The sequence below is a fragment of the Talpa occidentalis genome, unplaced genomic scaffold, assembly GCF_014898055.3.
Source record: "Talpa occidentalis isolate TD23 unplaced genomic scaffold, MPIMG_talOcc4v2.1 talOcc4.5, whole genome shotgun sequence".
Lineage (NCBI taxonomy): Eukaryota > Metazoa > Chordata > Mammalia > Eulipotyphla > Talpidae > Talpa > Talpa occidentalis.
The window spans coordinates 101,214,717-101,236,349 of record NW_023604861.1 but is presented as its reverse complement, the minus strand read 5'-3'; the positions used below and the strand labels follow the sequence as shown (position 1 = coordinate 101,236,349).

Below are 21,633 nucleotides of genomic sequence, written 5' to 3'. Positions count from 1 at the left end.
CTAGCCTCTGGCAGAAATCGGTTCCATAGTATTTCCCACTGAGTCTGAACAGAGCCACAGTATGCTCATGAACACAATGTACATGGCAGTCACTTCTAGAATCGCCTGATCCCAGTCCATTGCTCTTTCTAAAGCATACTCTATTTCTGTTCTTGACAACACTTTTATCTACGTACACCATAATGCTACCTTGAATTTTGTTTGTGGTTCCCTGTGATCCCTACATCCTCTTCCCTTATTATCTCAAATAGAAGGAAATTACCAGTTGTATTTTGTAATTTCTTCTTTGCTTCTTTGTGTATGTGCATGCACATGCTATATTTTACTTTGTCTCACAATACTTCTTAGATTTTTCTTGAGCATGTATCCTCAAATCATCTCTTAGCAATAAAGTGACAGATTTTAAAAAGGGGAACTAATTAAAAAAATAGAGGAGTGCCAAATTGCCCACCAACATCTATGAGTAGATCAGCATATTTTCCCAAGGCATTTCATAAAATCTTTTAAGAGTATCTTCAGAATAATTTATATGGATTTCTGCTAATGTTTTCATCATTGAATTTATAGTGATGATAGAAATTGAAGGAATGTTCAGATTATATCCAACCTCACAGGATGTGTTGTAGACACAATTGGAAAATTTTGAGCAGAAGACTGACAAACTGACTTATATTTGAAAATGTTGTCACTGGCAGTTATGTTAACCTATTCTAGATTATTAAATCACCTCAGTAAGATAATTTTGGCAATTTTCTTTCATTCTCTACCTCATATTTTGTGATCTTTGTGCTAAATATTTTACTGAAAAGATTATTTTGTCTGTTTTGAAATGACTTGTTTTTTAATATTTTTATTTATTTATTTATACAAGCACTGGGTACAGTCAGAAGCATGGGAGGGTGAGAGAATTCACCAGAGCCAGAGCAGAGAACAGAACAGGCACACTGATGAAGTACACTGCTGAGGGGAGCAGCAGGTGGCAGGAGAGGTCTGTGTGACTTGTGGGACCTTTGCCTGGCGGCCAGGGATTGAACCAGCGCTGCAGAGGCTGTGGGCAGCTTCGCAACCCAGTGCTCAAACGCTACGCCACCGGGGAGGCCCCTTGAAATGACTTTTTGATGAGCATAGAATTGTAAGTTGAAAGTTAGTTTCTTTCAGCACTTTAAAGCAGTCATGCCATTATTCTGGCTTGTATAGTTTCTAAGTCAGATTGTTTTTATCTTTGTTCCTCTTTATGTAATATGTCTTTTTTCTCCTGATTGTTCTTAAGATTTTCTCTTTATCCTGATTTTCAGGAATCTGATGTGTGTTAATGTGTTTTTCTTTATATTTACCCATATTGTGGTTCATTGAACTTGTTAGGCAATTGTGCAAGAACTCAGGTGAGGAACTCAGACAGTGATCCGTAAACTATTTGGGCACTGTCCTTGGCGAGTTTTAGTGCCCCTTATTGCCTGGGATTGAAAGGATAAATTGAAGGAAAAGAGGTGAGTAAAATAACTGAGAGAACTTTTGATTACAAAACAAGACTTTTACAAAGCAAGCTGAGTCAAATGGACATTCAACTACACAGCAGCAATGGGAAAAGGGTACAGGCCACAAATGAACAAGGCATTTTAATAAGACATGAAAAGGCTCTCCATCCTAAATTGTAAAAGTAAGATGTGTGGGGGCATAAAGATGTGCAAAAATAAATAAATAAATAAATACTATTAAGATGGAACAATTCTTTCCATCCTTCTAGTTTTAATTTATACCTTCTTACTTGAGTGCTTTTTTTTGTCAACAGCACGTATTTCGATGTGCCTTTTATATGCAATTTGACAATCTTTGCCTTTTAATTATGATGTTTGGACCATTAATATTTAAAATCAACTGACAGGGCCTCCCCGGTGGCGCAGCGGTTGAGCGCTGGGTTGCGAAGCTGCCCCAGCCTCTGCGGCGCCGGTTCGATCCCCGGCTGCTCCCCGACCACCAGAGGAGGGTCCCACATGGCGCCACAGACCTCTCCTGGCGCCCGCTGCTCCCCTCAGCAGTGTACTTTGGTCCTTCTGCCTGTTCTGTTCTCCGCTCTGGCTCTGGTGAATTTGCTCACCCTCCCGCACTTCTGACTGTACCCAGCGCTTGTATAAATAAATAAACAAACAAACAAATAAATAAATAAATCTTTTAAAAAATAAATAAATAAAAATAAAATCAACTGACATGGTTGAGTTTAAGCTACCATCTTGCTATTTGCGTTCTATTTGTCACATCTGTTTTTTCTTTCCTTTCACCTTTTCTTCATTTTTTTGGATTAATAGACTATTTTTGTGAAATAATTTCACTTTATCTCCTTTTTATTTTATTTTTTAAAAAAGATTTATTTATTTATGCATACAAGAACTGGGGTATGGGCCAGAGGTGTGGGGGGTGAGAGGATTCACCAGAGACAGAGTGGGGAACAGAACAGGCAGATTGACTTAAATACACTGCTGAGGGGAGCAGCAGGTGAATCAGGAGAGGTCTGCTGTGCCATGTGGGTAGCTCCCTGGCTGGGGATCAAACTCGTGCTGCAGTGGCTGTGGATAGCTTCATAGGTTGTGTCTTAACCCCTTGTGCCACCTGGGAGGCCCTATCTCCTTTTTAGCTATAACTAGTTGTATTACTTAGAAGGTTGCTTTGGGCTTTAGAGTATACATCTTTAGCTTATTACAAGTTTCTTCAAGTGATATTATGCCTTTTCACATGTGATATTAGAATTTTACAACAGAATCCTTCCATTTCTTCTCTACTGGACTTTGGACTTTGTATTATTTTTGTCATACATTTATTTCTACATGTTACAAACCTCCTAATACATTGATTTAACTTACTTTGCTCTCAGCAGGCATACCTCCAACAAGCTTTTCTCCTTTCTTTTGTCTTGCTAGAAGTTTGTCTAAAATAATAAGAAGAACTTGAGTTCATAAAATTTCATAATCTTTAGGGCATGGTCTTTGTTGCCCCAATTTACCCCAAGCTTCCTGGCTTAAGGTTGTGAATTTGTTGGATAAACAAACTTTGAAATACAAGTGAATTGCTCCTGTATAAAGAAATTAGGCGAGAACTCAAAGAATGAATTTAGAATAATTCAGTAATGATAACAGAACAAAACTTGGTTGGCCACAACTTCAAGTGTTATCAATCAAATGGACAGTTGAGGGAAAAATCGTTGATGAAAACAGTGGGTGCTGGGAGGACTAGAGAGCTGTCCAAAGTTGTCTCCGTTTCTATATTGTGAAATGGTCTAAAATTTTTTCCCTTCATTTAATGAGACATTTCCCTTTGCCAAAGCCTTATTTTATCGAGGTACTGCACATTTTCTTTAGCCAGTTTGATATGTAAAAGAAAAGCAAACACAAAGCTGAAATTCAGAAGAAAGGTTGACTTGAAATAAAGAACAGCATGGATTCTGGAATACCGCACCCCATTTTATTGATTCCAAATACACAAAGCATAATGAAACAAAAGGGAGAGAAAAGCAGACTATGTGAAATGAGGAGAAAATTTAAAACCGAGTTTATAAGCACAGAAAGAACACATTTAATCCTACGCCAATGTGACTTTTAACTTTCTCTTTCCAGAACTTGTCTGCAGTATTCCACATTAGCAGTTTTTTAAAAATTCTATTTCTGCTTCCTAATCAAGAACACAATACAATTATCCGTTTCTCAAATCCCTCTTCTCCCCCAAACCTAGTCTGGTATTCAGTTAAAATCTGTCTTAATGATGAGTGCAAAATATCTGTCTAAAATTTGGAGTTCCAACAAGAGGAGCTTGCTGTGAGGTGGTTCAGTGCCCACTCCTGGCTTCCCAGGCATTTAAGACAATCTCCTAAGTCAAAGCTGGGGTACGGCGATGCACTTATTAACTCCCCAGCTTTCTTTTCAACCACAGTCTCAGGGGGTGCAGGCGGCCAGGCCCGGGGGAAGGCTGGTGCGCGGTGCCGGCGAGGCGGGCGCCCGGCCAGCTGCGCACACCTGTTCGAGGCGCGGCCTCGTGGACTAGGCCGGCGCGCGGCGCCCTCGGGCACGGAGAGCTCGCGCGGGAGAGGGGAGAGGGGCGCGAGCCGACGAGCGCGCACGCACACGCGCGGGGCCGCCGCCGGCGGGTGGGGCGGGCTGGCAGGAGACGCGGGCGCCAAGAGGGTCGCGGTTCCCGCAGCCCCTGGGGTTCCCGAAGCAAGTGGGGCGAGAAGGGGCCTGCGCGTGGGCGGGGCTCGGGCCGCGCGGTGCCTGCCCCCTCGGGTGGGGTCGCTGCCCTCTCCCGGCGCGCCCGCCCACGCCTCGCGGGGACCGGGGCCGCCGCCCCCGTCCGCCGGACCGTGGTCACCGGGGCTCCGTGCGCGCCGCCCCCAGACGCGCGTGGCGCTCGGGGAAGGCGGCGGCCGCCACTGCACGCCCGGCCGCGAGCAGCGAGGCAGCCTCTCTGCGCTCTTCCCTGCAGGTCCACAGCGCCGCAGCCCCGCGGTGATGAGCCCCAAGCCGGTCCCGCCGCCGCCGCCCCAGTGTCCCGGCTGCGACTGCGGGGCGCCCTTCGCGCAGCGCTTGGAGAAGGGAGCCGAGGCCTTCCGCGCGGGCGAGTACGAGATGGCAGCGGAGCTCTTCCGCTCCATGCTGGCCGGGCTGGCGCAGCCTGACCGCGGCCTGTGCCTGCGGCTGGGGGACGCGCTGGCCCGCGCGGGCCGTCTCCCCGAGGCGCTGGGTGCGTTCCGTGGCGCCGCGCGGCTCGGGGCGCTGCGGCCCGAGGAGCTGGGGGAGCTGGCGGGCGGCCTCGCGCGCGTCCTCGGCCAGCGCCAGTGGCGACTGCCGGCCGCAATGCCGGGCCGCGCCTCCGAGGCGCCCAGCGAGGAGCAGCGGGCCTCGGCGGCCGCTGCGCCGCGGGACTTGCTCGGCTGCCCGCGCTGCCAGCGCCTGCTGCACAGGCCGGTGACGCTGCCCTGCGGGCTCACGGTGTGCAAGCGCTGCGTGGAGCCCGGGCCGCCGCGGCCTCAAGCGCGGCGGGTCAATGTGGTGCTGAGCGGCCTGCTGGAGAAGTGCTTCCCCGCCGAGTGCCGCGTGCGCAGGCTGGCCGGCCAGGCGCGGAGTCTGCAGCGCCAGCAACAGCTCGAGGCCGCGCTGCTCAGGTGCGACCAGGCCCTGGAGCTGGGTAAGTTGCCCGGGCCTACCCGCGCACCTGTGGAGCAGCACGGCAGGGAGTAGGGAGCTTTGTTCGGCCTTCGGAGTTCTATTGCCCTCAGGTGTTAAGATGACATCAGGGTGGCTGGTGTCAGAGGCCAGGAGCCTCTGGTGGGCTCTCTGCTAGGGCTTCCGAAACCTTCCCGAGCATTCCTGTAAGGCGAAGACTGCTTGATTAGCAGTTTAGGAGTGGAGGGTGACAAGAGTTTTTACTTGTTCTGCAGGAAATGCGAATAATTTAAAACCCTGAATGTGGATGCACAGAATGGAGTGCTTTCTAATGGGACACAATTTGCTTTTTTTTTTTTTTTTCAGTTGGTGAATCCAGGAAGGAATTACCTCTCCCCTCTGCTTATTCTGTCATGATGTCTGATTGTTCTTTCTCAAAGGCCACTAGATATTATTAGCGTGTAATTAACTTATTAGATAGTTACAGTAACTAGGGCATGCGGGTTTTTTATTGTTTTTTAGTAAGGTCTGTGACCAGCAGCAGGCTATCTCTTTGCAGCCCCTTGCAAGCATCACCTGTTAAGAATATGTAATTAAAAGAAAGATCAAATGGGGGGGCCTCCCTAGTGATGCAGGGGTTAAAGAGAGCTCCATCAAGCTATCGCCAGATATGCGGGCATGAGTGGCTGGGGAACTACCCACATGGCGCAGCGGACCTCTCCTGACTAGCCCACTGCTCCCTTCAGCAGTGTATTTCAATAGATCTCTCTGTTCTGCTCCCCACTCTCTCTGGTGACTCCTATCATTCCCCCCACCTCTGGCTTACACCTCAGTTCTTGTATGCATAAATAAATCTTTTAAAAAAAAATCAAATGACTGCAGAAGTGTGTGTGGCTTTGAAACAGGATATATATAGATTTAAGTCAGCGATTTAATTTTTTGTTACTTAAAGAATCATCTTGTGTGCTATAGTCAGTAGGCATTTTTTTTCAAGCTTAGGGAATCTCTTTGGAAATGGAGCAGCCAAATTGCTAAATATTCTAGGCCATTTTTGTAACCAACATACCCATGCTTTAACAGGCTGTGTATTTTCGAATTTTCAACTATTTTATTTATGTATATGTGATGTAGCATTGTCCAGTAAAAATACTGTTTAAGTGACGTAGGTAATTTAAAAATGTTTGATAGCTACATTAAAAAAGGGAGAAGAATAAGGTGAAATTTATTTTAACAATATATTTACACCTCACATAAAATATTGTTTCAGTATATCTTCAATTAAAAAAATCCAGTAAGTATTTCTCGTTTACTGCCTACCCCAATTAGAAAACTAAATTTCCATCGGAATACTTCCTCTATATTTGGATTACATGTATTTTAGGGTTGAAAAAGTAGAGTTACTTAATTAAAATTTTTGTAGTAACTGAAGAGTATCAATTTTTTAAACTTAAATTTCTATTAAATTAAGTGAAATTAATAACTCAGTTCCTTTGTTGCACTACTCCCATTTCATGTTCCCCATAGCCACATGTGGCTAGTGGCTACTGTCTTAGTACACGTATGGAACTTTAGAAAAGTATAACTGGAAATGTAAGAGATCACATTGTAAACTTTAGGAGATGTAGAAATGAGAACTCTCATATGCTATGATGGGTCTGTAAATTATACATCTGCAAAATTGTTTAGTGTTATCCAGAAATGTTAAGTATGGCCTTTGGCCAAGCAATTTAAGGGGTATATGCATGTGTGCACTGAGAGAATGTGGATGTATGCCCCTAAAAACAGGTGTACACACACAAACACGTGCACACAAGGTGACAAAATGAAAGGGAGAGAGATTTTTAAAAACAACAACTCATAATGAAGGATAAAATAAAGTGGCAATAATAAGTGAGGATACAGAATGGAATAATATCTCAGTATTTTAATTAGCATGTAGCGCTACATACAATTACTGCCATTTATTCAGGTTTGTGTGATCATCAGCAGTGGACTGCATTGGGTATGAGGTTATGTTTACATTAGGTCATAAACAATTTATAATAAACATTAGATTGAAATCAGGCAGTGTATGTCCTTTGAACAGTGTAGACAAACTAAAATTTGGTAGCAAATAACTAGAATATTTTCCATACTTGAAAATTAAGAAATACATTTTAAAATAACTTATGGATCAAATAAGAGATCATAATAAAAATTAGAAAATATTTTAACTCACTGAAAATAAATCATTACGAACTATGGGATGCCACTGCAATAGTCCATAAATGGAAATTTGTTGCCTTAAAGGTCTATAATGCAAAAGAACAATCGAAAATTGGTGATCTACAGGCTCCCATTTTAAGAGACCAGTGGAAGAAAAGTAAATTAAACACAAAGGAAGCACTTGATGTTAAAATATTAGTACTTAGTACTAAGTACTTCATGTTAAAATATTAGAAACTTGTTTTTTAAATTGAAGAACATGTGAAAAATGTCCACTATCACCATTGGATTGCCATCGGTATTTCATATATTTCATATTTCATATTCATTTTCAAATATGTAAATATGTCATTATAGATCATAATCAAAGGTTAACATTTTCAGTTGATTTTGACAATAGGGAACACTGAATAATAAGGAAAATGTTATCCCCTCCTACAAGAATTCCAATTCATTAGTAGACCTATATTGCAAAAAATACTACATTTTTAATTTAATAGAAATTTTGAAAAAATTTATTTCTTTCTGTCTTGTATAAGTACATGCCCAGAACCCTCCAGCTTGACTTATGGGTTACAGAGCCTAAAGTATTTACTATTTGATCTTTTATAGAAAAAAAAATTGCTTATATGGGTCTAACCAGTTAATGTCTTTATTTTTTTTTTTTTTTTTTTTTTTTTTTTTTTTTATAGAGGCATGTTTTATTTATTTATTATTTGTTTGTTTGTTTTGTTTATACATGCACTGGGCACAGTCAGAAGCGCGGGAGGGTGAGAGAATTCACCAGAGCCAGAGCGGGGAGCAGAGCAGGCAGAAGGACTGAAGTACACTGCTGAGGGGAGCAGCGGGCGGCAGGAGAGGTCTGCGCGCCATGTGGGACCCTCCTCCGGTGGCCGGGGAGCAGCCGGGGATTGAACCGGCGCTGCAGAGGCTGCGGGCAGCTTCGCAACCCAGCGCTCAACCGCTGCGCCACCGGGGAGGCCCCAGTTAATGTCTTTAAAAGATTCAACCTTTATGATTTGACTCTCCATACTTGCTATTTTCTCCGTTTTTTTTCCCTTTCTGTCTAGCATGTAGCAAGAACACATAAGTAGTACTGTTCACCTTGTCTTTTTGCATGAACTCTTTATGCACTTGCTCAGTTAACCTGTATAAACTGAGAGATGTAGTAGAATTTGGAAAAAACTAAGTGGTTAGTTTGAGAAAGGAAAGATCAAGGACTTCAAGCAAACTGAAAAGACTTATCAGAGGACACATCTTAGGTGCTCAATATTTATCAACTAAGGTACGCACTGTTGTCCAACTTTAAAAATCCCGCAATGAGTATAGGCAGAGGAAGACTGGTCCGACATGAAAAATGGTTGGATGATCTGCTTTCGTGAACTCTTGGTTTAGTCCCTTTTCTGTGGTACCCTGCCAGGTCAGACTTCATATACTACACATCAGTTCATAGAGAGAGTCACTCTTGGCTTCTGTGTAGGTAGGCTTACACAGGGGTCACTTCTGTTTGAGGACTCATAAGGAAAAGGAAGGTGTTTTATTCCTCCCATTCCTACTTATGAGAACACACTATAGGTATAATTATAATGATAAATCCACATCCACATACTTGTAAAGTTATATTACTTTATGTTAATTATCTTAGTTTTTTTCAGCATGAATTTCCTTACGTATTTCTAGAAAATGATTTTAAATATTTTAAAATATTTATAGCTTTAAGATGATTAGGCATTGACTCTTTACTGTTAGATATTATATTTGTAGCTAGTGTGCTCTTTTTCTTGGTGCATTATGAAGTTTTGTTAATTCTTTTATTTTCCTGAGAGAAGCATTGTAAAATACATTCATCCAGCTATTAAACTTGGAGGGAAACTTACAATTGGAGGGAAGAAATTTTTCCCCTTTTTTGCCCGTTTATTTTCTAGTTTAATATTTTTAATAACTAAAGATGATTTGTTTTGTTTTTAAGTGCAGTCCTTTTTATTTGTTTTAATTCTTCTTGTCTTTCAGCTCCTGGTGATAATTCATTATTGCTGCTACGAGCAGAGTTACATTTAACCATGAAGAACTATGAGCAGGCTTTGCAGGATGCCAATGCAGTTTGCCATAATGAACCTTTCTTGATTAAGGTATTGTATTGGTAGCTTTGGAGATCATAAAGTTGCTAAGTTTATGGAATTTTCTTAAGAAAAGTAAAAAAAATGTGACTAGATAACAAGTGTACATTTCCTTCAAATTAGAGCAGTTCAAGGGTAGTAATTGCTTTCATAAAAAAAAACACTTCAATTTAAAAAAGGAAATCTCGTAATTGAATCTAGATAAACACTAATATAGATTACTCTTAGTAGATATTTGACTGAATAATATGCCTTATACACTAAACATATATAAGCAAAATAATATATAATATTATACATAATAGAATTCTACAAATTTGAGAGTGAATAGGAAATGATTAAAATTACAGTGTGAAAAGGAAGGTCATGTAATAATAATGAGTAGTGATTGGTCCTCAAGACAATTATATGGAGTATATAATGGTGTTAATAAACAGTGAACATTTTGTATATATATTTTGGAATAATTTTAGTCTATGTGTCTCTCTGTTTCTTCCTTTGATGACATAAAGAAAGTTTGCTTATCTAATAATGATAGCTTAAACTGTCCTTGACTCATAATGAAATTAACACTATAGCATGCTCTATCAGCTAATAATTAAAAATTTTTTTCACCTGCTATATTACTTTTTATCATTACTTTTTAAGAAATGTTGAATAGGCACTAACACTGGTTAATAGCAAGGTGGGTGTAGTCTTTCCTTAAATGCTTTACAACAAAATGTTTTCCAATTAGATTGAATATAAAATTGGAATGGGGAAACAAATGTTTGTTGAGCCAAGCCCCCAAATCTATTTTGTTAATTGTTTGCTTCACTGAAAACATTTTCTATTCCTATTTCCAATGCCTTTTCTCCCATCCCAGCTGTTATTCTTCTGAGATAATGATTGAACCTTGATTGTTAAATTGTCTAGTATTTCTAAATGAAAGTAGACCTACTTTACCCTCTGAAGCTAGATTCTTTTCCATACTATTGACTTTTTAGCTAAAAACTTGGCAGCATGTTTCTGACAAAATGCAGACTTAATTACTATAAAGATACATGGCTAATTGTAATTGTAAGAGAGGCAACAGAAAAACATTGAGCATTTAGAATTTTGGTTTTATCATCAAGGTTTATTGTAAAATCTGTGGGCTGCAGTTCTGTTTTACCCCTTAAATTTTATTGATTTGCCAATCATGTATATGACTATATAATTTGGGGAGTACAGCTTATACTTCCATATGTGCACATCCTTCACTTGCACCGAAACTCAAATGCCAATGCTCTATCACCTTCCCTTACCCCTCTGGTAACCAGGCTTTTTTTTTTTTTTTTTTTTTTTTTTAAGATTTATTTATTTATTTATTTATGCAAGCACTGGGTACAGTCAGAAGCGCAAGAGGGTGAGAGAATTCGCCAGAGCGGGGAACAGAACAGGCAGAATGACGAAATACACTGCTGAGGGGAGCAGCGGGCATGGCAGGAGAGGTCTGCGTGCCATGTGGGATCCTCGCCGGTGGCTGGGAATAGAACTGGCGCTGCAGAGGGTGCAGGCAGCTTCGCAGCCCAGTGCTCAACTGCTGCACCACCAGGGGAGGCCCATAACCAGGCTAATTTTTACAGAGCCTAAGAAGGTTTTTTTTTGGTCATTTTTTTTTTTCTTTGATTAAAGTCCCACAAATGAGTGAAACAATCCAGTCTTTCACTTTCTGACTTATTTTACTTAGAATTATCACCTCAAGATCCATACATTTTGTTCCAAAAGACACTATTTCATCTTTTTAATAACTGAGCGGTATTCCACTGGGTAAATATACAATTTCTTTACCCAGTTGCTTGTCACTAGGCATTTAGGTTGATTCCATTTTGTGGAATGATGCTCCTATGAACATAGAGGTGCTTAAGTCTTTTAGTATTAGTGTTTTCATATTATTTGGGTAAACACGTAAGAATGGTATTGCTGGATCATATTCCCATTTTTATCCACATATCACCAAAACACTGTTAAAGCTAATACATGAATATAACAAAGTAGCAGGTTACAAAATTGAAATACAAAATTCTGTAGCCTTTTTATATACACCCAAGTAAGAAGAAAATAAGTGCATTTATAATTGCTTCACAAAAGAATTAAATACCTTGAATTACCCTAACTAAGGAGGGTAAGGACTTATGCAATGAAGAGTTAGACTCCTTCAAGGAGATGGAAAGACATTCTGTGCTCCTGGATGGGGATAATCAATATAATCAAAATGTCTTTTCTACCTAAAATGATAAGTAAACTTTGCACAAACCCCATCAAAATACTAACAATATTTTTCAAAGAAATTGAACAAAAATTGGCTGAAATTAGTATGGACACAAAAGGCTTCAAACAGCAAAGGCAACCCCGAGAAAAAAGGAGAAAAATGAGGCTTCATGTTACCTGACTTCAAACTCTATTGTAAAGCAATGGTACTAAAAACAATGTCACATTGGCACAAAAATAGATAACATGGAACAATGGAACAGAACAGAAAGCCCAGAAATAATTCCATGCACATGTCATTACCTAATCTACCATAAAGTAGCCTTGACAATTGGAAAAGGACAGTCCCTTTACTATAAATAGTGCTGGGAAAACTGGAAAAGGTCACATGAAGGAATGAAATTGGATCCCTTTCTAATTCTGTACTAAAAAAATTAATTCCAAATAGATTTAAGATTTAGATACTAAGCCTGCATAGATATAAAGCCTTCTATATACATCAAAGACATTGTTGGTGATATGCTCTATTACATCAGTGATAAAGATGCTCTTGGAGATTTAACCCCCGTGGCAACGGAAATAAAAATAAAAATAAGCAGTTGGGATTATCTCGAGTTAAAAAGCTTTCAACAAGTGAAATAAAATACAAGAAGATTTAAAAGACATCCTACTGGATGGGAGAAAATATCCACACAAAATACAACTTACAGGGTTAATATCCAAGTTATATTGAAAAACAGGAAACACTCCCAGAAGATAGGAGTGGTATCATGGTAATGACCAGTGATAATTGAGTGAATTTAAAGTTGGTAGGCAGTCTGTTCTCTTAATGTGCCCTTGAAATGGTTCTGGGCTCAAATTCCAGATATGGTGACTCCTCTATTCTGAGTGTAGATTGTACTTAAGAGACATTCAGATTTGCTCAATTTCCAAAATAGTAGAGCTAGTGTCACCCTCAGTGGTTTTTTGTTCATTCTTCTTAATATGAAAATAAAACAAATTATTCTAATGATCCATTCAGGGTTGTTTATTTGTGAGCATGTAATCATGCTCTTTTTTTTTCTTAAATATATACCTTGTGTTTTGATGAACCCAGGGACATCATGTGAAAGCCCAGGCTCTTTCTGGATTGGGAAGAAGTAAGGAAGTGTTGAAGGAATTTCTCTATTGCCTTGCTCTAAATCCTGAGTGTAACTCAATGAAGAAAGAAGTACAGAAGGTGTGATTTCCTTTCAATGAGTTTCTTCTTTAAGTCTTATTTGCAGCCTTTCTGTCCATGCTGAATAATTCCTGCATGCACAGTAAATAAGAAGTCTAATTCTGAACATTCATGACAATGTAACTAAAACATACAATTGTAATGATAAGGTTCATGCATTTGATAACTTTTCTTCCATGGATAAAGCAGAATGTTTTATGAAACAGTATAAAACATTATATGCACATCTCACTTCTTTGGCAATAGACATATTTTTAAAAATTTTTTAAAGATTTATTTATTTATACAATAGCTGGGGTACAGGCCATAGGCGTGAGAGAGTGAGAGGATTCACCAAAGATAGAGAGGGGAGCAGTACAGGCAGAAGGACCAAAAACACTGCTGAGGGGAGCAGCGGGCACGACAGGAGAGGTCTGCTGAGCCATGTGGGATTCTCCCTGGCCACCTGGAAATCGAACCTGAGCTGCAGAGGCTGTGGACAGCTTCACAGTGCTGTACTCAACTTGCTGCACCACTGGGGAAGCCCAGCAATATACATATTAAGTGAAAGGAAAGGTGATATATGTGGGGAGGCAGTGTTTTCCCCTAAATTTTATAATTTCAAGTACTGTAGTTTGTGTAGGAGACCTACAAAAGATGTTGTGATATATGCAATATATATCAATTTAGCTACGTAGGTTAACTTGAAAATTTCAGCAAAGTTTTGCCAACATGATACAGTAATATCTGCTTTTTATGCATAACTTTAACCTGGTCTTCTTAGAGATCATTGAGTCACACTTAATGTAAGCATCTACCCCTTAAAAAAGCCCATGGGCTAGTTACACTCTCTTAGCACCTCCAATGACCACGAGATCTTGATTTTGTGCGTTTCCCAATTTTAAGATTATTGCCCACTTCTACAATACACTAACCCTGAAATTTCTGGTAAACAGATCTAGTTTTATTTTCTGGAGATCAGTTCTTCATTTTAAAACACTTTAGAAAATTGAGAACAACTATTATTCTTGCCTTGAGTCATTTTTTGAGCCAACTGTCCTTTTGTGAGGTTTCCCTCCTGGGGTCTTTCTAGTGTGCTCCCAGGCTCCAACATCCACATCCAGCAGCTGCAGATGGGGACTTTAACTTTCCTTGTATTCACATCATGATATGTCTGTGTTTATTTTTAGCCTAATACCATCACACTGCTGGCTCCTTTAGAACTCTAGTTAGCCAAAACACCTAGGTGTTTCTTTTTTTCTTTTTTTTTTTTTAAGATTTATTTTATTTATTTATGCATGCAAGATCTGGGGTACAGGTCAGAGGCACAGTGGTGGGGGTGGGTGAGAGGATTCACCATAGACAGAGTAGGGAACCGAACAGGCCGACTGACTGAAATATACTGCTGCGGGGAGCAGCGGGCGAGACAGAACAGGTCTGCCTCACCATGTGGGTTGCTCCCTGGCTGCGGATCGAACTTGTGCTACAGAGGCTGCTATTGCTTCATAGTGTGGTGCTTAACCCCTTGTGCCACCAGGGAGGCCCGGTGTTTGTTTGTTTTGTTTTGTTTTTAATGAGTGCCTTCTAACAGTATTTTTGAATCCTTTTGTACTTGATTGATCTTTATTAATATTGTTATATTGTCACACTGGTTTTTGCCATTATTTCACCTTATCAAACTAAAACTGAAAAATCTAGCATTTTTTTTTAACTGTTCCTTCCTGCTTTGTCCCACCTGTAAATTTCACAAGAATCTTAAAACATACCTTATCTCAACTGATCCTTACAACAGCATCATGAGATATTCAGGCTGACTTCACAAAGGTCTTGTGAATTTTTTGTCTGGTGCTTTTTCACACATGATGTTTTTTCCCTCTGGCATTCTATAGGTGATAGTTATCTTCTTTCACAGACAGTGCCAGAACAGTCCCTGTTGATACCCCTGAAATTTGGTACCCTTTCTGGCAGCCTCCAGCAGCTCTGTTTGAAGTTCCTCAGAGCCAGGACACTGCTCTCCCTATTGCTGCTCATTATGGTAGAGGCCATATGTTCTGGTGTATGTACATGTCACCTAAAGAACAGGTGGAAGGTGGTGGACTATGTGCATATTATGGTAACAACACCTGAAAGAGTATGGGGAAGGCGGGAGTGAGCCTGTACTTCTAAAATACATGCAGTGATGTAAGTCAACATTACTTCAATAAAATTAGAACAGGTGGGTAGTCTTTGATTAGATTTAAGTCACTTCTTTTTTTCCTCCTTTATGCCATTGGGTTCAGTTGAGGTTTGGTTAAGACTATTGAGTGATAGAATGCCTGACTAACAGTCACACCCCACCAAAACTGGTCCATGACTCTTAACTCTGAGTAATAGCTTCTCACCTTATCTTCCTTCAGTATTCTTTACTGGGTGGCTGTATAGTTATGTTGTTATAAATAAAGCAGTCCTCTAGAAATATTTCAGTCCTGTGGGTGATCTCAGTTTAGATGTAATCTGATACTCTCTGTAACTTCTACACCTCACTTTTCTCTTATCCATGAGACTTGTAGGGGACATTTTCTGTAGGAAATATTTCAGAACTAAGCAGGAAGGAAATTATAATGCTCATATTTTATGATTGGTGAGTCTAGATGGAAAGGGATTTAGAGCTAAAATGCTCAAAACATTGACCGGTTTCAGAAATGTTTGAATTTTAAAGTATTGACTGTTGGAAGATAGTTTATTCTTTTAAAATGTTTCATCCTACTGATCTCATGGTTTCTTCTGACTCTTTAAGGCATATAAAATATTTTTTCAAAAGTATTTTAAATTATTTTTCTTCTTGACAATTTTATAGGTAATATGTGAGGTATTTTTTCCAGCTTCAGAAAATGTGCATCAAAATTTAATGTCTTCCATCCAAAGTAGAATGTTGAACGCCAGACTAAAGGCTCAGTGTCACAGTCATATAAACACCCAGCCTCCTCTGGAAGAAGGTGATAATGCAGGGAGTTCTAAGGTATGAAGTATATGCTTTTGTCAGTATTTGGATTCAGCTGTATGTAATTCCTTCATTCTGAATATTCTGCAGGTTATTCTGACAGTGTGGCATTAGACTAGTTAAAAGTACTTCTCAAGACCAGTTCTAGCACCTCAAGCTGAGAGATGGAACTTAAAAATTGGTGGCAGTGGTAAAAATGATTGAAAAGTGAAAGACAGTTTTGGAACCTCTCCAAATACAAAACATCAAGAGACTTGAAATTATTTTGGTTTGGAGAAAGCAGAGAATGGTTTGAGTATAAGAAGATTGCTGTAGAAATGATTTGTTTCAGGGAGAAATTATCCTGTATTTTATCTTGAAAGGTATAAAGTTCATCTTAAGTTAATACATGAAACCAGTTAGGAAGGAAGGTTATAATCCTTCCTTTTCCCAAAGATTTCTAAGATAGACTACTACATGATTTATTTCCCGTATGCTGTGATTTCTTTAATAATCAGTATCTTTTTTTTTCTTACTTGACTAGAATCCACCTGAGAAATCTGATGTATGTAGGAATACACATTCTTCAGTTTTATATTTCATCCTGGGTCTACACTATGAAGAAGATAAAGAGGTGTTAGAAAGCTTCCTTCCGACAGCACCCATCGCTGGTTTAAAGAGACACTTTCCAAAAGATATGGAGGGTTTGCATGATTCAAACACCCCTGGAAAAATCCCCAAGACAGGTCAGTAAGATATTTTGTCATGGGATTGTGTGACTTCTGAATGAGAGTATGTTACCTAATATTCAATATATTTGTAGAAAATTTTGCAGGTAGTTCAAAATTAATAATGAAATGAATTGATCAACTCTAATATTATAGGACAGTTTACATGGTTAATCCTGGAAAGATTTAGTAGTCAAAAATAGCAGAGAAAATTTATATATAATTTTAACTTTTATTCATGCTTACTGTCCTGATAAATGATTGCTGTATATTGTTAATTGGATAGGGACTGTTTCTATTCAGCATTGGTGTAACATGTTTTATCCAGAGGAAATGCAGTTATTGCATGCTGTTATTCCTATTGAGTGTTCATTACAGCATTTTAAATTTTTAATTTTTTCAGAGGCAGATTCTTCACCTCAAAGGAGCATGAACTCTAACATAGGAGAAAATCCGGATCTCTCGATAGATGTAGCTGACTTTGAGTGTGCCCTTTGCATGAGGTAGGATGACATAGTATCTTGCAGCTCTTTGAAAGTTTAGCCTGTTGAGTGTTGTATTCTAAATATAATGGGATTTTTATCATCATAGCAACTAAATTTACTTCAGCAATAATTTATTCATTTTTTAAAAATTTGATAAGGAAGATTTAATTAAAAATGTATATGTGACTTTTAGACAGTAAGGGAGTTGCCTAAAGAATTCTCATAAAAATAGATTATGTGAAAGTCTCTGTGGACATTTCTTGCTAAAAATTTAGATATTTTTTCCAGGTTGCTCTTTGAACCTGTCACCACACCATGTGGGCACACATTTTGCCTAAAATGCCTTGAGCGCTGCCTTGACCATGCTCCACATTGTCCATTGTGCAAAGAAAAACTTTCAGAAGTAAGTATATTTTGTGAAACAAGAGAGTTTGATGCCTTGTCTCATCCTCTGTATATGTTCATTTCCTGGTTGGCTTTGCCTTTAACTACCATTTGTTAAAGTTTTCCAGTCAAACATAGGTCTCGGGGGCTGACCTTTCTGCTCTCCATCCCCATCCTTTTGTTTTTAAACATTTATTTTTATCTATTTATGCATACAAGAACTGGGGTACAGGCCAGAGGTGTGGGGGGTGAAAGGATTCACCAGAGACAGAGTGGGGAGCAGAACAGGTGGATCTACTGAAATACACTGCTGTGGGGAGCAGTGGGAGAGTCAGGAGAGGTCTGTTGCACCACTTGGGTCAGCTCCCTGACCTGGGATGGAACTCATGCCACAATGGATGGTGATAGCTTGACAGCGCTGAGACTTTAACCCCTGTGCCACCAGGGAGGACCCCTGTTCCCATCCTTTTCGTCTTCTCAGAGACTTCTGCCCTACCTCCTTGTTGGCCTTCCAGCCTGGGAAGAGAGTGTTGTGTCCTTTAGAATTAATTAGCATTTTCTTTCATTACAGTTGTTGGCCAGCAGAAATTTTAAAGTAACTATTCTGGCTGAAGAGTTAATATTTCGATATTTGTCAGATGAGTTGTCTGATAGGAAGAGAATTTATGACGAAGAAATGACAGAACTGTCACAGTAAGTCCTCATGCTGTGTATGTATGATCTTTAAATAAAAAAATGAAAATCCTTGTTAACCTCATAACTTTGTTTCTGATTTCATTTTTCTTGGCAGAGAAATTATGTTTTCATATCATTTGGTTAAATACCTAGGAGTGGTGTTGCTGGATCATGTGGTATTCCCATTTTTATTTTTTTGAGTGCTCACTTTACCATTTTTGATAGAGGCTGCACCAAATTAGAGGGCTGCACCATTGGAAATGGAGTGTTCCATTTGCCACCTCTTTGATAGCATTTGTTGTTTCCATTCTTTTTGGTATAGCTCATTCTCACAGGGATGAGGTAAGATCCTACTGGTTTTGATTTGCATTTCTGTTATAATAAGTGATGTTGAGAATTTTTCTATGTGCCTGTAGACCACCTGTATATTTCCTTTGGAAAAATCTCTACGACCCTGCCCAAATTTTGATATAGCTTTTTTGTTGTTGTTGTTGAGTTGTATGAGTTCTTTATAAATTTTCTGATGCCCTAAACCTGCCTTTCTGTATTTAATTAAGAGCCTGAAACTTCTTTGAGAGTATTTATGATTGCTTTTTTGGAGTCTCTGTTTGCTCTTCCAACCCAAGTCAATTTAGCTCTTTTATCTTTTTCTATGTTGCATCCTTGGGTTGCACCTTTCTGTGTCCTCTTTTCTCCACAGTGGGTCGTTGTGTGGCTTTTGTTTTGGGATCCTTCTTTTTTGTGTAGATGGTGGGAGGTGGGAGTATGGGAGATTGGGAACTCAGAGTAAGTGCTCACAGTCTTGGCATGGGAGGATTGGGAGGGGATATAGGACTGGGAATTCTCTACCAATGTTTCTCTCCCTGTGCCTGGAGCCTGCTTCCCAGTTCCCTCTCTTGGTGTAATGGAATCCAAAATTCACAGAAGATTTCTCTCCAGCCTCAGGAGAAAGGGATGACTGGATGGTGTTCTGCTGTGTCTTACACTATAACTGTAGCATGCTTTGGGGCTGATTGATCTGCCCCAGGGCTCAGTCAGGTAGCAATATATTATTTAATACTCACTGAGGAGATGATTTGTGCCAGGCTGGATCCACCAGACCATATACCCTCCTCAAGTTTATCTGTCTATCAAGAATGGCTACCACTGTGTCCAAAGCTCCTCTCCAAAATATTATTGAGTAATAGCACCTTCCTTTGGAAGAAAGATGCACGAGTTAGTTCAGCAATGCTTATGCTAAGCTGGTGAGATACATATGTGGGTTATATGATTGCTTTTTAAGTTAAACTTGGAGAGGTTTGCGGATGTCTTGGTTTCACTTTCTATCTCTAGAAAACTTCTCATAATTAAATATGATGGGCTTGCCAGGAAATTTAGGGGGAACTGAGAACTTTCTCATGCTATGATCCTTGACTTGTTTTGGTCACTTAAAACTGAGGCAGGCCTGAAGGTTTTATTTGTAAATAGCGAAGTTGAGACTGACTCACTTTTGCGCTTTTACATTAACTATAACTCCCTTCTGTTTCAGAAAGTTCCTACTCTAAGTTAACATTTTCCCTTACTCTACAGTCTTACCAGAGATGTGCCCATCTTTGTGTGTGCTATGGCCTTTCCCACTGTCCCTTGTCCACTCCACGTTTTTGAGCCCCGCTATCGGCTTATGATAAGAAGATGCATGGAAACTGGCACCAAACGGTTTGGCATGTGTTTATCTGCTGAGCATGCAGGGTAAGACTTATCAGCTTTCAAATAGTACTAATTAAATGCATAATTTGTCATTATTGTAAAAGAACAATTTAGAATTATGTAAAAAATCTGCAGTGGCTCCCATTCTATAACAAAGTATATACTCAGGGCCACCCATGATGTGATCCCTGGCTTCTTTCTGCTTTAACCTCTCTTTTTCCCTTCAAATATCATACCTACTAGTCCACATTATTTGCTATATTACTAAATACAGCTCATATTTTCAGACCTCTATGCTTCCTTCTACTTGCTCAGATACCAATAATTCATGTCTAGCTTATCCGTATACACATAATCTGATCTGTTAAGAGCTAAAAATATTTGTTACATCTTCCATGAACATTGCCTATTTATACAACCAGAAAGTTTCTAGTCTTATAAAAAACCAATGACACTTTGTTTTCACCTCTTCTTGTTTTATATCTTACCTAGGAAAGATTTTCTGAATTAGCAGGCAACTCCTCTCTGTGGGTTATTTTGGAACTCAGGATCCTTACTATCTCTTGGTGCCCTTAATTTTGAAAACTTTGTTAGCTTTGCGTGACATGATGAGGTCACTATATTCAGGTTCTAACTGGTGGATGAGACACATGGGCCCCAAAGGACTGTGGAGAAAAGGGAAATTCATAGTTGCTCTTCAGCCTGCTTCAAAGGTGACTGAGAAATGTAGTCTACCCACTTGTCTGGGGAGAAGGGGAAGTGGTTATTTGGTGCCAGTTACTAGTTTCTATCATAAATACCTTGGAACAGATATTTTGAAGGATCTGTGTTGGCTCTTTCTGGAGAAATTTTGACAACTTTTTTTTTTTTTTTTGTTAAGAAGATCTAAAAATAAGTAGAGAGAAAATAATAGCATGTTCTTGGATACATGGACTCGGTGTAAGCAATACTGGTTTTATCCAAATTAGTGTATGAATCCAAAGTAGTTTCATCAATATCCCAAGAGGGATTTTTTCATGGAATTGCTCAAACTGATTTGAGAATAACTTTGGAAAAACTAAAGATCAGGATCATGACAATTTTAAAATTATCAGCTGAGCAAAATTGAACATTTCTACAAAAAATTTAGAAGCCTTAGTAAGTAGACCACTGAAACAAAATGTAGAAATAAGAAGCATATCCACATATACATGCCACACCAAATGTCTATGTAATTTTGTAAGAAAAGACAAATTGCTCAATAAAAGATGACCAGAAAATTATTGGGTAGTTCAAATGGGGGGAAAAATATCTTCTCTACCTTACAGTTTTTTCACCTACAATGCAAAAGTAGAATATTCCTTTTGTTATATGTGTGGTTGGTAATTTTTTGAGTCTAGGACAATAGTACCCTTATTTTAAAAAATTTTGCATGTTACCAGATACAAAAAATCTGCCATTTCATAACAAATAAGAACATTCTACTTTTGGGTAGTGAGGAAAGCATGTAATATATTTATATTCTCAATATGAAATGTGAAAATGTATTTAAACATTTTAAGAGTAGAAGTTAGGGACTGTTTTTTATAATTAGGAATAGGGGAAAGTATTTTTAAACAAGATGCTGAGAGCACATAGCATAGAATAGATTAATAAATTTGAATATATTAAAATTTGATTAGGCAAAAAAAAAGTGAAAAAAAATTTTGGAAGTGGAACTTCTTCCACAGCATAAGAACTGTGGAACTTCTATAACACTGAGAGAGCAGTGCTGCTGTTAAACAACAAATGTAAGTTTCTTAAATCTTTCAGAGTGAAGGTTGCTCAGGGTAACTGAG

The 21,633-nt window shown here is 39.2% G+C and overlaps 1 protein-coding gene across 2 annotated transcripts in view; it reads left to right on the top strand.

Annotated features, from left to right (window-relative positions):
- The first annotated feature begins 4,493 nt into the window (after positions 1-4,493).
- Positions 4,494-21,633, top strand: part of LONRF2 (LON peptidase N-terminal domain and ring finger 2) — a 29,039-nt gene continuing 11,899 nt past the window's right edge. Inside the window, exons 1-9 of one of the 2 annotated variants that reach the window (XM_037527967.2) lie at positions 4,494-5,169; positions 9,363-9,481; positions 12,798-12,920; positions 15,736-15,897; positions 16,403-16,604; positions 16,996-17,089; positions 17,360-17,474; positions 18,027-18,148; positions 19,700-19,858. In XM_037527967.2, the coding sequence (XP_037383864.1) occupies positions 4,494-5,169; positions 9,363-9,481; positions 12,798-12,920; positions 15,736-15,897; positions 16,403-16,604; positions 16,996-17,089; positions 17,360-17,474; positions 18,027-18,148; positions 19,700-19,858 (1,772 nt within the window). Of the gene's footprint in view, positions 5,170-9,362; positions 9,482-12,797; positions 12,921-15,735; positions 15,898-16,402; positions 16,605-16,989; positions 17,090-17,359; positions 17,475-18,026; positions 18,149-19,699; positions 19,859-21,633 lie in introns of those variants that run through there. The other variant, XM_037527968.2, reaches the window with a different exon arrangement.